At 46.9% G+C, this 16,285-nt stretch overlaps 2 protein-coding genes across 2 annotated transcripts; one reads left to right on the top strand and one right to left on the bottom strand.

Moving 5' to 3' along the window:
* Positions 1 to 364: 364 nt before the first annotated feature.
* On the top strand, positions 365 to 7,947 carry si:dkey-283b1.7 (von Willebrand factor C domain-containing protein 2-like). Its single transcript, XM_064315548.1, has 3 exons — positions 365 to 1,588; positions 5,050 to 5,179; positions 7,156 to 7,947. The coding sequence occupies exons 1-3, from the start codon at positions 1,028 to 1,030 to the stop codon at positions 7,368 to 7,370; spliced, it is 906 nt and encodes a 301-aa protein (XP_064171618.1). The 5' UTR covers positions 365 to 1,027; the 3' UTR covers positions 7,371 to 7,947.
* Positions 7,948 to 11,122: 3,175 nt separating this feature from the next.
* LOC135243674 (neuronal pentraxin-1-like) lies at positions 11,123 to 16,236 on the bottom strand. The gene is made up of 5 exons (XM_064315657.1): positions 15,696 to 16,236; positions 15,127 to 15,334; positions 13,936 to 14,180; positions 12,653 to 12,832; positions 11,123 to 12,496 (listed from the first exon to the last, which is right to left on the bottom strand). Exons 1-5 carry the CDS (start codon positions 16,128 to 16,130, stop codon positions 12,275 to 12,277), a joined length of 1,290 nt encoding a protein of 429 aa, XP_064171727.1. The 5' UTR covers positions 16,131 to 16,236; the 3' UTR covers positions 11,123 to 12,274.
* Positions 16,237 to 16,285: the final 49 nt, after the last annotated feature.

Here is a 16,285-nt window from a genome sequence, read left to right as displayed (position 1 = left end):
GACGCAATTTTTTAGTTCCACAATATCAGGACAAATTTGCAGTTGTAATTTTGCTTGCTCTACCCTGGTCCCCAGGCTACTGATTCAAATACCTGCAAAAATAAGTCCAATCAAATGTCGAAAATCTTTGACTGTGTAGCCTGTTTGCATCCACCGGTGTTATTGGCCATTTAAACTAATATTTCATCTCCGGACAAAAAGTTAGGCATTTGCTTGAAGGTAACTCTTAGTTGAGATTGTTTGATATTAGTCACCATTCTCCACCTTCTTTGCCCACAGCTTCAAACAAACGACTGATTAAAAAAATTGCCAACGGCTGCTTGTCATTAATGCACCGTAATTATAAAACAAAATTGTTGGAATTTACCGCAATTACAGAGGGTTCTAGATAGTGCTTACGATCATTTTTGGCTCCGTCAACAATCTTGCTCACGGTTATAATTTTGGCGTCTCACGTGACGTAAAACTAGGACAGTTATTCGTCGCTGTGTGGGAAGAAATGGCGGTCGGATTTAAAAATGCAAATTCTGGTGATGGTCAACAGAAATTTTAGTTTTATGTTTGTGCAAAAAGACTATTGAGACAGTCTCTTAAAATATTCTGGACTACAGAGAGTTGTCGAAGTAGCCCTGGGGTTCTCGGTAAAATGTAGAACGCTGATGGATTACATATTGAGTAAAAAGCTCCAACTCTGGTTTCTGTGAGCAGTTCACTTGCAGTGTCGAGTTCACAGCACGGACGTGTGCTTCTTTGGCTTTCCATAATTATATTAGGTACAGCTGGTTTTGCAGAAAACATGGCTAGATATCAATTTGGCAATCACTGTGACTTAATTTGCGGCAGTATTTGATCATATCAGCACTTGTTTTATTTACAAATTAAGGCAAATACCCGTTTCATTTGTTATTTTGAAAAACGCCGTCAAAACAATATAACGTTATGTAGTCTATAGACCTTAAAGCTTATTTATTTAAGCATGTTTTATTATTTTTGCCGTTGTAAAAGTGTGGTTTAATAATTGAGCTTGATGGACATTCTAAAAGCTCGTCATTATCATAATCCAAAAAATAATTCTCGCTTATTTAATTTTATTTTTTTGCTGGACCGCAAGGCGAATGCAGTACAGTTGGCTATCGCTGCATGTGGTCATGAGGCCAGGCGACCGTCCAGAAGCTCTCCGACAGATGAGGAAGCTCGGGTACTCAATTCAGTCAGATCTTCGCAATCAGTTACAATGTGCAGTCACGGTTTGCGACTCTCTCTTGCCCTGCTCTCTCTCGTTTCTGGCGCTGCGTCTGAATACTCCACTAAGACCGACTCCGATTACGATTTCGGCGACTACCGAGGCAAGTGGTGTTTAGATGAGCACGGGTTTGTATACAACATTGGGGAAATCTATTACCCCAGTCCCACGTCTTGCCCCTGCACCTGCACCAACGATGGACCTCTTTGCGTGAAGCCCCAATGCCCGCGGATACACCCACGCTGCACGCGCATCCGTTACCAGTCCTGCTGTCCAGTCTGCGAAGCTGTGGGCAAAGCGTGCGTGCACGCGGGCAAAACCTATAAAGTCCTAGAGGAATTCAAGGTAAGAGTTCATTTTTTGAAGTTCAGGGAAAATTCAGTAGAAATAGTGGAAACTGCCATGGGCTTACTGAACTCAATAACGGTGTGTGGGGTGCTGTGTAGTATCTTACCAAAACAAAAAAAAGAAAAAGAAATGATCTTAGAAGAACTTTTCAAGACCATGCAACTCCGTATTTGCTTGACTGCAGCACAACGACACGTACGGCGAGTGCACAACCATATTGAAAGATTATTTTGTTAGGTTGATACAGTGCCAACAAACTCCTGACTCTTATGTAAGTACTTTATTGATGCGAACAGCGTAGAGGATAATACACAGCCAGTTGGCCAGTAGTTTATTGTACTCGTTACACCATTGATTTCCAATACAAACCATTACATAAGTCTTGTTTCCATTAAAGTTCAGCAACTGCCTACCTTGGCGGACGTCGGCACGAGGTGTTTACCCTTCTCGTGCACGCGTGAGCAAGCATAGAAGCTTGTAGTTACTGTGGCCGAACTGTCTGCGAGGCAGTGAGCACCCAATAGCTATTTCGACTGAATTTTACTGTATCGCAAGTTTAATCCCAAGGCAATACATTTCAGCGTTACTATTTTAGCTCCTCTTGATTTGTGTGTAAGCATTGGAATTGTATTAGATTGGAACGACGGACTGTTTCAAATAAGTAACTTAGAGGACCATCCAAAGATGGAATATGATCGGGTGAGTGACAAACCACAAATATACCACAATAAGTAATTGGTATCATCATAGACATTTTTTTGCACATTTCCCACAAAAGCAATGAGCATATTGCATATGTGCATATTTTGTAATATTTGAGTTTTTGACCACTGAAATGTAATGAACTGCTTTTTTCCCACACAGCTTTCTTGAAAGTACAGAAAAGGTGTAACTTCAGAAGGCCACGTCAGTCCATTCTGGTTTTTGCAGTTAAAATGTATTCAGCATCTAGTCTGGGATCTTTTGGAATCTCAGAAACATCACAAGAATATTTTGCTGTTAGTTGGGTGGAGTGCCAGCAAGCCATTGAAGGGAATCAGGTCTTATATAACGGGGTGGGGGGCAGCTATTGGGCCTGTAGTTTATTGTGCATATGATGAGTCCCAAGGCCATTGATTTCCCCCACATTATGTAAGCCTGGGGTCAGTTAGCCTGCTACTGTATAGCTCAGCATGCCAGTGCAGTGGCTTCTTTTACACCAGCTCAAGTCATTCATCGTAACTGCATTGATTTCAGGCCAGTCTGATCTCCCCTCAGTGCAGTGAGGAAGACGTATGCATGGTGTGCAGTGAGAGGAAGACGTATGCATGGTGTGCAGTGAGAGGAAGACGTATGCATGGTGTGCAGTGAGAGGAAGACGTATGCATGGTGTGCAGTGAGAGGAAGACGTATGCATGGTGTGCAGAGAGAGGAAGACGTATGCATGTTGACTGCATATGTAACAGCACCGCGTATCTGGACTTCCTGTTTACCAGGCCAACGCGTTCTCTTTCCCATGTTGTGATGTTACTCATGCGATCTACACGTGCAGTCAGGGAAAGCTTTACTTGTCTTTACGTGCAGAGGAACGACAGTTTGGTTATGGGGCGTGCGCTCTCAACACGTCTCGTGAGGCAGCAGACAAGCCTGCTGTTATGGCTGATGTGACGCATGAAGTATTGAACTGAATTGAGGAAGGCAGGGAGGGGTGGAGCTGTACAGGAAGCCAGCGAATGAGGGGCTCCTTTCCCCCAGACCCAGAATATCAGCCCTGTAACTCCACCAGGAGCCTGCCAGCCTGTCTGCCAGGAGCAGAATCACTAACCCGCCATCTTAAGGCCCGTTTCCAGCAGGAAAGGATGACTGTCCGTCACAAAATAATGATTCAAATGAGTGGAAGTGCAAGTCTTCCTCTCTTCTATGCCATAGTAAGTGTGAAAATGAGGTGTAGCAGTAATTACCGCCCATTCCGAGTGTGTGGTGACTGGCATCCATGTTCAACTGTGAAGCCTTCTCTGCTCTGGGTGCTGCTGAAGGATTTATAGTTTATATAGTCATGGTTATTGCTCCCAGTAGAAGCAGGTCTTAACAGCTACCAGTAGAGTCTACAGCCATGTAAACAGAAATAACAGCCAGTCAGTTGGGTGGGGGGAGGGGGGGGGGGGTGCTCTGGCTGGGAAAGGCATGATGTCATCCCCCGGAACCTGGGGGGGGGGGGTCATCTCCAACGCCCCGCGGCGGTGTCAGGATGTGCAGCGGCGGGACGCGATGATGTCACTCGCGGGCGTACCGCCGCTCTGCTGGGCCGCCTGCCCTGGCACCTGCCCGCGCCAGCTTTCCATTGGTGGTGCCAGGCAGCTCAGGTTCCCCTGCGTGCCCACGGAGTTAAAATAGTGCCGGACCCGCGGTGAGTCGCTAGATAAACAGGCCCTGCGCTCACTCAACCCCCCCACCCCCTCTCCAGCCCCCCCTTCCCAAACACACTGAAACGGTAAAATCATCCGTATGAATCCTGGCAGAATCGTCCGTGGTGATGGAAAATATGATGTCATTACTGTGCCACTTATGTATAGCCTTGCAATCCTGGGAAACAGGTTCTGTTTTTTACACATATGCACACTCTCTCTCACAAGTCTCTCTTGATTGGTCCTCCTTGTGAGGTAACAGCCATTTGGTGTGCAGTGTACAAGTATCCTTGGGAAAAGCTGGATATTTTTCTAGATGCTGAAGTTCTACTTCAAACGGAAGAAATTCAGTATATGGCATTGCTATATAAACAGTCAGTCCTTTCCTGTGCGTGATCTTATTTTTGAGTGAAGACATCTGTTTCTCTGCGTTGAAATTTGAAAGCTAGTAAAACCATATAAAAGGCAACTTGCAATGTGTACTCTCCACATTGCAGTGATCTGTGTCTGTGTGTACTATGTACTAAGTGGCTGGGTGTATGTATGTACTGAGTGTCTGGGTGTATGTATGTACTGAGTGTCTGGGTGTATATATGTACTAAGTGGCTGGGTGTATATATGTACTAAGTGGCTGGGTGTAGTATGTACTGAGTGTCTGGGTGTATGTATGTACTGAGTGGCTGGGTGTATGTATGTACTGAGTGGCTGGGTGTAGTATGTACTGAGTGTCTGGGTGTAGTATGTACTGAGTGACTGGGTGTATGTATGTACTGAGTGGCTGGGTGTATATATGTACTAAGTGGCTGGGTGTATATATGTACTAAGTGGCTGGTGTAATGTATGAGGTCTGGTGTAGTATGTACTAAGTGGCTGGTGTATTATGTACTGCTGGTGTAGTATGTACTGAGCGTCTGGGTGTATATATGTACTAAGTGGCTGGGTGTATATATGTACTAAGTGGCTGGGTGTAGTATGTACTGAGCGTCTGGGTGTAGTATGTACTAAGTGGCTGGGTGTATATATGTACTGAGTGTCTGGGTGTACTATGTACTAAGTATCCTCTGTCCCGCCCAGCTGTCTCGGTGTGAGAAGTGCCGGTGTGCGGCCAACAGGCAGGTGTACTGCACGGTGTCTGAGTGCCCCGCCCTCCACTGCGTCAACCCCACATACGAGCCCCACCACTGCTGCCCCGTCTGCAAGAGTGGTGAGTACGCACACACACCCCAAATACCACCCCCACCATACACACACCCCAAATACCACCTCCACCATACACACACCCCAAATACCACCCCCACCATACACACAGCCCAAATACCACCCCCACCATACGCACACCCCAAATACCACCCCCACCATACACACAGCCCAAATACCACCCCCACCATACGCACACCCAAATACCACCCCCACCATACGCACACCCCAAATACCACCCCCACCATACACACACCCCAAATACCACCCCACCATACACACACCCAAATACACCCCCACCATACACACAGCCCAAATACCACCCCCACCATAACACACCCCAAATACCCCCACCACACCCCAATACTACACCCCCCACACACACCGCAATACCACCCTCCACCTGCGTACACACTAATGAAGTACCACACCCCACACCCAATGTAACTCAACACCACACACTGCACTCGCATTATCCCCACATTGGCACACGTGCTTATGATGGATTGATAGAGCCACACGACGTGGGCTCAGCGTAATTCCACTCAGCTACAGCTGGCAATGGCTGGGGTCATGACTTGATCATGCCCACAATCGTTCTTATAGGGCACGGGGGCTGCGGGGCAGGAGCGGGACACCAGGCGGAGCACCACCACTCACACACACAGTACAGCATGAGCTGAAAGACCTCAGTAATGACTTGGAAAATGCACCACAAGTCATAGACACACACACACGACACACACTACACACACACACACACACACACAGGTGCACGCACGCACACACACACACACAGGTGCACGCACGCACACACACACACACACACACACACACACACACATACACATGCAGAATTTTACACAGTTGCCCTCTTCATCAGACGTAATTAATATATTGGTAGTCACATACATGCACACATGCTGCAAGAATAATTGAATACAAATGATCCTTGGTAGAATTTAGAACGGGCAGTTCCTGCAATTTCATGCTCATTTATTTTCCTCCATGCGTGTGTGTTTAAATTTGCATGCGTGTGATATTATATGTGGTGCAGTGTGAGGGGGTGGGTGGGGAGGTGTCCTATCTGCAATCGGAAGTTCTCCCCCCCCCCCCCGGGGCTGGAGCTGACCGGAGGCGTGAGCAGGAAGTGCTGGCACTCATTTAAATGTAAGGTGTGTAGGTGTAGATGTTTATGCTGCACAGATCTCCTCCTGGGAGAGGAATAGCGTGCTGATCACTGGGCTCGATGCCTACCCCTGACCCTGCAGCCCAAAAATAACGGTTTGATCCCACGGCCGCTGGGACATATTGTATGTGGCGCTGTGTGACAGCAGAGCTGGCGTGGGCGTCGCTGCGGGGTGTGGGCGTGGCACGGGTGTGGGCGCCATCGTTGGGTGTGGGCGGGAACATGCTGACGGAGGCATGGGACACTGCCTGCTTTTGGGAAGGAGAATCTCCCCAAATCCCCCAAAATAGACGGAATGTTCGTAGTGTGAATTGACAGGTGATCATTTCCAATAAGTGCACTGAATGGACTGCTGGGAATATTAGTGAGTAATCCCACTGATGTGAGAAAAGATCAGAAGAAGAAGAGGAGCGTACCGCTCTTCCTCTCGGCGCTGAACACGCAGCGCTCGCAGGGTAAGTTTAATCAGCCACCGCGCACACGCCTGCTCCGCTGAGAGTGATGTCACACTGAGTGATGTCACTGCTGTGAGTGATGTTACACTGAGTGATGTCATGCGATTGTAGCTGATGATGTACACTGTGAGTGATGTCATGCTGTGAGTGATGTTACACTGAGTGATGTCATGCTGTGAGTGATGTTACACTGTGAGTGATGTCACTGCTGTGATTGTCATGCTGAGTGATGTCACGCTGTGAGTGATGTCACGCTGTGAGTGATGTCACCGCTGGTGCGAGCGTGCTGTCGTTCCGGGTCTTTCCATCGGCGTCTCTGACTCCGTCTCCCTGGCGCAGGGCCCAACTGCTTCGCGGGGAACACGGTGATCCCGGCAGGGGTGCGGGTGGAGGTGGACGAGCACACGGTCTGCTTCTGCTCCTACAAGGACGGGACATGGGAGACGCACCCCCAGGCCACCTGCGAGGAGCACAGGCCGCCCGATGCCTCCGGCGGGACGTCCGAGCAGATGGTGGAGGAGCGGCTCACACCCCCGCCGGACCTCATCCCGTGAGGGAGGGGCACGGGCCTGGCACAGCTCCCCACGGTACCCCCTGCTGATGGGACGGGGGTCTGCTATCCCCCTCCCTGTACATACCTGTCCCGTTGTGTGTTTAGAGAGTTAGCAGAGACTGCCCCTGTAGTATAGGGGCGCTCTGTTCACATGCACTCTCCTTGTATGATATGGACTTTAAATATTAAAATGTGCCCCTGTAAATTTTTTTTTTTTTTTCAGAAAATGGTGAGCAAACTGGTCATATATTTATTTGTAATTTGCAGGACAGTAGTGTTTAATGTTGACCTGTAGTGTTATACAGTAACATTAGTGATTCCTTTTTAATGAAAATCATAACTCCTGTGATATTCACAGATTCTCTTGGTATCCTGAGTCTTCTGAATACAAACACTGAATATAAGCAGGAAAAGTAAAACTGAAATGACAAGAGTACGTTGGCATGATCAGTTGAAACTTATTGCATTTACCGTGTATAATGTCTCTCCTTGCAAGTCCTGTCTGTGATTTTTTTTTTTTTTTTTGTTGAAGTACAAAGCCTGTAGCTTTGCTTTTAATAAACGTACATTTAACTTTATTCCAAGATAAGTGCAGTTATTTAATGCCAATAACATACTCATTGAAAACACTTGTAAGTTGAAGCCATGAAGGTTTGCAGTTGTACCAGAAATTGTCTTCCTGGTTGATTTAATCCTTGAACTTCTTTTCTCAAATGTGTAGATGATTTAAAGAGACTGAAAGGCGTAAGAAGCTGCCGCAGGTTATTCTGCAGACTGACTGCATCCTCAGCTCTTTGTGCTCATAGGAAATGATGCCCCCTCCCCTTGCGGATGAAAACCATATTGTTGGCTCTTTGAATATTCATGAGGGCTGTGATGAAGCAAACGTGTATAGGTAATATGGACCGGATGTTCTGGAGAATTCTGATCTGGTTCTGTAGCTCATTATTTAAATAAAAAGCACCAGTATAAGCTGTGATGAAGAGTTGGCTGTGATGAAGAGTCGGATGTAAACGAATCCCTTAGAAGGTTGGATGATAAGAACCTCATAATGCTGCTTTTATTCATTAAAAATCTGTAGAGAAATTAGTTTGTGTTTGTTTTTGACAGAATTGCCTTCCGACCAGTTTTGCCAAAATAATGAAAATGTTGTGGGTGTATTCTGCTCCAGCCTCCCACAGTGGTCATGCCTCTAGCCAAACAGATGATTGAACAGAAGAAGCGTGAGTTGACTGGCGGTTTTGGAAAGAAGAGATTTTGTGTAGATGCTGAAATTCAGCATGATGGCTGACTTAAGTAAAATTCCCCAAAACAGGTCCTGCTGTGAAGGACGAAGTAGAATTTGGACTCCTTAGAACCCAGTCTGGAACCCAGTCTACTGACTGTCACTGTTCAGAAGCTCTCGAAACATCACGTGATTGGCTGGACTGGGTTACCACGGTGACGCAGCCCCCTTTGGAGGTAACTTACCGCATAGTTACATAGACATTTTGTCTGCATCCACACTGCCTTTTTAAAGCTGCTAATATGCACATATTTGTTGTCTGCAGTTCGTTTTGTCTTAAGCATTTCTAGCCACGTGATCGGAATATTTTGTTGCGGATTTTTCTTTTGACCACTAGATGGCGCCATAGGCAACCAAAATGAAGTACTTTTTTGTTGCTGAATTTGGCACCACTAAGGATGAAAAAAAAATGTTTAGATGACCGTGTATTAAATAATATAACAGTATAATTATATATAGAATAAACGTTTAGATAATTGTAATGGACAAATTACATTTTTCTTGATCTCAACTACAGCAATTCACCTTAAAGCCTGACTTGCACATAATAATTAGGATTTATATTCCAAAAACACGTGATCTGAAATGATTAGTGTTGTGCCCTTTCATACTGGTAAATATCAGTAGGCTTCTGCAGAAGCCCCCACCCCCCACACATGCTGCAGTCCATGGCCTCATTTCGACAGTGCAAAGAGGAGAGCAGGTTTTGCTCGCTTTGGGACTCTAAATGGGGTTTTTTTTGTTTTTTTTTTTCACTTTCCCCCAGCACAAGTTTTGACCTTTTTGTGCTGCATCATGGGTTTTTTTGGGGTTTTTTTGTCGATTTTGCCTGAGGTTGGCTGGGCATTCTGAAATCTGCCTGACAGGCCTGGCACAATGGAAGGGAGAGAGGGGAAAAAAGTGAATACATTTCTGATAAAACCGAGAAAAGACACAGGACAAGGGCAAATCTGACAGCCGTAGGAACCTCTGAGTGGTATTTTGTTGTCATAAAAGAAACATTAAAAATGTGAAAGCTTTTTTGTGCTGTAGTTGGAAGTGGAACTGTGTGGGTCTGTAGGTAGGACCTGCGCAGTGGGGCTCTGTAGGGTCTGTCTGTAGGACCTGCGCAGTGGGGCTCTGTAGGGTCTGTCTGTAGGACCTGCGCTGTGGGGCCTGCACTGTGGGGCTCTGTAGGGTCTGTCTGTAGGACCTGCGCTGTGGGGCTCTGTAGGGTCTGTCTGTAGGACCTGCGCTGTGGGGCCTGCACTGTGGGGCCTGTAGGGTCTCTGTGGTACCTGCCTGTGGGCCTGTAGGGTCGTCTGTAGGACCTGCGCTGTGGGGCCTAAATAGGCCACTTCTCTCCCTTCTGAAGTCCCATAATCAATCCCACCAGCAGGTGGCGACATTGTGCCCCAACACAAACCCAGGACTGAGGCCAGTCCTAGCTGGTGGGTAAATTAACTGCAGCTGAAGTGGCAGGTAGATAAAGTGCTCTCCCCAAACCAAATCTCTGGGGGACCGAGTAATGCAAGAGTGTCCTCTCAGTTTCTGTTGAGTGTGAAGTGCTTAAAACTGCAGCAGGCACACCTGTTCCAGTTCATATTCGGTCGCTTCATTAAAACATTGTGTGTTGTTTAGGAATATCTTGCGCCACTGAGAAAAGGCACAGATCACACTCCCCCCACCCCCCGTTTGTCTGAATACTGGGGCACCCCAATACCTGCTGTGAGGGCCCGTTGCATATCACACAGATTATATCGGGGTGCAGATGATGCCTGTGGCCAAAGCCTCCTCTTAAAACCACTTTCCCACGCCGTGAACTCGAAATTGGGACAATCAGTCGCCCATGCCACTATTCCCTCCCCAGTAATGAGGGATTTTAGTGTGTGGTTGCCCTTATGTGTGCAGGTACAGAGCAGTAAGGTGTAGATCTGTCTCTCACTGCGAGAGAAGGGCGGGGAAAGGGAGGCTCAGCCTGGAGGCCCCATGGCCCTTAACAAAGCAGGTGAGCATTACGGAATCAGTGCCGTTTATTCATTGTCGGGTGGGGGGGGGGGAAACTGGTGCAGTGGTTAGTGCTTCGTGTTAGGGCTTTATGCTGGCACACACACACACACACACGTGCACACACACACACACACACGTGCACACGCACATACACACACACATGCGCACACACACACGTGCACACGCACATACACACACACGCATGCACACGCACATACACACACACGTGCACACGCACATACACACACACACATGCGCACACACACGTGCACACGCACATACACACACACACACACAAACACAAACACACAAAGTTCCTCCTCGCTATGTGAATATACAAACAACAGGATTTTGTGTCACAATTTTATTGCAAAAACTAAATCTTCTTCAGTATTGCCATGCTTGCAGCATATTACAATAAAAGTTACAAAAAATCTCCACCCAAAGGGATGACTGTAGGAGATTTGATCAATACTAGAATCATGCTGTTAATGTACAGATAGCATTCCTGATAGAGTGCAAAAAAGCCTAACCAAACGTCAGGTCTTAACTATTTGCTTTTAATTGCTTTTTGTATATTTACATTATGCTATTAACACTAATGATTAATTTCTCTTTAAAATAAAACCAGCTAATATGGATAATGTTCTGAATGTTTGCACTGGCCCAAGGCACCCAAATCTGTAATAAGTTGGCGATTATAATAATCTTTCTCAAAACAGACTCACTGAAATGTTTCTCATAAGTAGAGATGCACTTCAATATCTTTCTGAACATAGATACACTAAAATGTCATTCTTATCACAGAAACTTGTTGAATTCCAAACATATCCTTCCTAACTTGTGACTCCATAACACATCCTTTTAATCAAAGATAAAGGCTTTCTTAAAGTGGCAATCTTATGTATGAGATGTTAAAATGTCAACACAGCAACACATTAAGCAAATAACATACGGCAAGAACAGGAAGAAAATAAGTCTCTGCATTTGTTATTTTAAGCACGGTTCCTTGCCCAGGTTATGCGCTGTCCGTAGCAAACGTCCCAGGAAGGGAGAAGAACAGGAAGTGATGACACTGAGGGAAATATTTATTTCCTGTCAACTACCACAACGTCACCATTGGCCACTAGTCCGGTCCTCTTTATCAGTGAGACAGACAGTGTTATGTGCTTCGTTAAAATTCCCTTTGCCGTAAAAAAAAAAATAGACAGGCCGAGAGAAAATAATGCCTGCCTGTCAGGCATTGAGCTCTCAAAACATGTCTCCTGTAAGACACCCTGGCTCTTAACCCTTTCAAGTAAGATCACAAATATACGATTAGAATGTTCTTAACTGAACATTCTAATGCTGTAACAATCACTACTGGTGACTGAAAGCAACAGCGTTCTAGAACACTGACTTAGGATTTTGAAAAAAAAAACATTCCAAAAAACCTACTCTTCCAAAGGTTAATACTGTCCTATTATATTCCAAGAAAATCTTCTCTCCACAAAAATGGATTTTATTCATATCTAGTTAAAATTGAGCAGTCCCTTTTCCCCACACAAACGTGTCCATATTTGCACGCGTCCTTTGACGCAGAGTTCCGGACGGTGCGTTTCTGGGCGCTGGTCTTCGCAGCGCAGGGCGTCTCAGTTGAGCTGAAGGCACGGCTCAAACGTCCACTTGGAGGCCCCGCCGTAGACCTCGATGGCGGTCTCCGCCCAGGAGAGCACGTTTCCCGTCTGCGCCTTGCTGCTGCACGTGGCCAGGCTGTACACCTCCCCGGCCGAGAGCTTCTTGTCCCAGATGTTGAAGTTCGCCATCTCGCCGACAAAGGCCTGCGTGGCGTCAAACCCCCCCCCGAGGGTGTCCTGTAGAAAAACACGTCGTTAAAATGAAACTTGTATGCAGATGTTTCTGGAAATCAACATGGCCACAGTCATGCTAATCTTCTGAGCAATTAACTGAATAAGAGCATGAAGCTATCCCGTGTTCCTGGTTTAGAGACCCCTCTTAGGGGAGCTTACCTGCTCTTGTCCCAGCACCAGGACCCCCTGGGGCTTGATTGGGTGGTAGGGAGCCAGATTTTCTCCGTTGCCCCTCAGAACCCCGTCCTGGAAGGCCTCCCACACCCCGTCCCGCGTGGTCCAGGTGACACAGATGTGGTGCCACTTCCCGTCGTTAATAAGGAACGGTAGCTTGGCCACCTGTAGCGTGGGATACAGTCACCTGTTACACAGGTAGCATTGCTGCAGTCACCTGTTACACAGGTAGCATTGCTGCAGTCACCTGTTACACAGGTAGCATTGCTACAGTCACCTGTTACACAGGTAGCATTGCTGCAGTCACCTGTTACACAGGTAGCATTGCTGCAGTCACCTGTTACACAGGTAGCATTGCTACAGTCACCTGTTACACAGGTAGCATTGCTGCAGTCACCTGTTACACAGGTAGCATTGCTACAGTCACCTGTTACACAGGTAGCATTGCTGCAGTCACCTGTTACACAGGTAGCATTGCTATAGTCACCTGTTACACAGGTAGCATTGCTGCAGTCACCTGTTACACAGGTAGCATTGCTGCAGTCACCTGTTACACAGGTAGCTTTGCTGCAGTCACCTGTTACACAGGTAGCTTTGCAGCAGAAATGTCTATAGGCAGTGTTACATCACAGTAATGATATTCCCTGTAATGGCCATGTGTTCTTGATTTCCTTACTGTACAGCGATGCTAAAGTCAGTAATATATGCACTTTTAAATAAAAAATGAGCAGTTAACTGCAATGCCCTTTATCTTTAGCTTTGAGCTATGGCTGCATTTTTTTCAATACTTTCAAAGCATTTTGCTAAATTCCTGCACTGCTTTGGATGTTTACTTATTGGCCGTTGTTCCAATTAAATTTTGTGTGAACTGTGAATGTCTGTGTGCAAATGTTTGTGCGTTTGTTTGTGGCTGTATATGCGTGTGCGTGTTTGTGTCTGTGAGTGTGTGTGTGTGTGTGTGTGTGTGTGTGTGGGTGTGTGTTTAGGTGTGTGCGTGTGCGTGTGAATGCGTGTGTGTGCGTGCGTGTGTGCATGTGTGTGTTTGTGTGTGTGTGTGTGCTTGTGCATATGTGTGTGTGTGTGTGTCTGTGTGTGCGTGTGTGTGCGTGCGTGTGTGCATGTGTGTGTGTGTGCACGTGTGTGTGTGTGTGTGTGTGTGCATGTGTGTGTGTGTGTGTGGGCAGGCCTGCGTGTGTGTGTGTGTGTGTGTGCGCATGTGTGTGTGTGCATGTGTGTGCGTGTGGGCAGGCCTGCGTGTGCGTATCTACCTTGTCGTTTATGAGGATCTCCATGGGGTTGTTGCCCCACTCGATGAGCACCAGCTCGTTGGCCTGGCCGGGCACGGCGTAGGAGAAGGCGGTGCCCACGCCGGGCGAGGCGTTGGACTTGAGCCACATCGCCACGGTGAACGCGTACATCTCCGGCACGCTCTTCTTCACTTTCGCATACATGTAGTTCGTTCGCATAGGAAATGTCAGCTGGAATTTATCAAGCGGCCTGTTGTCTTTCTGACCTAAAATAAAGGAAAAAAATCTAAATTAAATGCAATTAAATAACTTCAAGACAAATCATTTGTTCTTTACATCTTGCCTACCGCAAATAATCTATACCAAGTGGACCATTTGTTTTACAATGCACCTCGTTTGGGGGGTTGTCTTCGCGTGAGGCTTTGACAAACTGCTTTTTCTGACACTGCGGTACAGGACATCCGTCCTGACTGCTGATGGTTACACAACTAATCCAGTTTCTGCGGTATGATCGCGGTCACGTGAGCGGGAGCGCAGGGAATAGTACTCCTTTTTCTCCTGCTCCCCCCCCCTTCTCTCTCTCTCTCCTTCTGTCTCCGCCCACAACTCTCGCGCAGATTATCGTAGCACACCGTCTAATGCCTTCTGTACAGCGATGCAGCTGTCAGCCATGATCAATACCCCAGATGCGCGTGAAGATGTGCGCGTGAACATCAGTGAGCGTCGTTAGGGGGTCCGGATGAAGTTTAGCGACTCAAAGCGCACCAGGGGAACGGTAATAGGCACACCAAATATCAAAGGCGACAGATTTACCTTTCCTTGCGGATTTGTAACAGGCTACCAAAGCGAAATCACTAAGGGAGGGTTGCCAATGAAGCGGTCCGTTATGCCATTAATGTGGAATGGGATATGCAAAGCAATGCGGCTCTCCCCCCCGTCCCGACACACCACGTCGCTATGACAATATTATTCCATTCCAATATTATGCCTTCACAGGATTACTAAAAAAACGTGCGTTCATCTGTGAATTGCAGATTATCTGCAGGCTATAAATAATATTGCTCTCTGCGGGTTGAGTCTTGATCTCTTTTAAATCGGTTTAAACTGGCGCATTGTGCGGAATAAAAACAGGAACCGCGTTTGCATTTTTTGCGCTCTGTGAACGTATGTCCACCGCGGGCTGTCCTGACTTTCTCGGCTCGCAAATCTCACCTTTTTCCAGGTCGGTGATTCTCTGGTGTAGGGAGGTGAGCGTCGTTTCTACTTTGCCGCGCTGCTCCGTCTCGTTCCGCAGACCTGCTTCGGTTTCCTCCAAACTGTTCACGCGGGACAGGACCTGCTTCTCGAGGTCGTCGATTTTTTTCTGAAGCAAGTCCTTCAGACTGTTTGCTTGAGCTGAATTATTGGTCCTGCTGAATTGCTAAGGGGCATAAATAAAAGTGAGTTAGCGCTACCTGTTTCAAGGGGTTTGAGCCAGTCATACACTTAAAACATTTCATCCGGGACGCTGCATCTACACTCCAGCTAATAAATGTTACAAGCATCTGATTATACATAATATAATAATAATTGTATTAAATATAATTTATATAGATCGTCCGCTTAATTTATTGCAAAATACAAGTTTATTGTTTATCATACAGACAATACTAGCTTAGCCAAATGCTGAGATAAATAACATTCCTGGAAAGTTCTCGGTACACATTTGCGGAACTGAATGAAACATCTTTGTTTGTTTACGTCCAATGTCGTCCCATCATCATATCACCGCGAGCACATACCTCAAGATTCTCGAGCCTCTGTCTGAGCGACTGTAGGGTCTGCTCGAGCTGCGCGAGCGTGTTGGACGGACCTCTGGACACGTCCCCCATGGTGTTTTTGGACCCCGTTTCTTTCCTCCTGCTCCCGGCTCTGCCGTCTCCGGGCTCCGACTGACTCTCACAGCGACCTAATTTAGAGGTCAGCTCCCTGATCGTGTCTTTTTGGTTCATAATCGTTTCCTTTTGCTGCAGGACAGTCTCCCTTAGCTGCATAACGGTAGTCTTTAAATCCTCCACCGGGCCACTGTTCTGCACAACGGCCGAACACAAGTCTACATCCTTCGGCACGGAGGTGCAAATGAACTGCGTCTTTTCCACGTCTTGGGTCGTCCCGTTCAGAAACAGAAAAGAGAGCAGGAAAAGTTTCGATGATATTCCCTTCATGGTAGTTTGCATTTTTTTTAAGTGTGCCAAGTTGTTTCAATGCCGCGTAGTCTCCTGAGCGGTATGTGCGTGTGATTTCAGCACGCCGGAGCTGTCCCTTAATGTTGTGAGCGGTTTGCAGAGCGCGCCCGCCTTTTATAGAGCGCCAGCATCACGCGGGCAAGGGC

This window comes from Anguilla rostrata, chromosome 17, assembly GCF_018555375.3.
Source record: "Anguilla rostrata isolate EN2019 chromosome 17, ASM1855537v3, whole genome shotgun sequence".
In the NCBI taxonomy this organism is placed as follows: domain Eukaryota; kingdom Metazoa; phylum Chordata; class Actinopteri; order Anguilliformes; family Anguillidae; genus Anguilla; species Anguilla rostrata.
The sequence above is the reverse complement of the archived record's forward strand: the minus strand, read 5'-3'. Positions and strand labels throughout refer to the sequence as shown.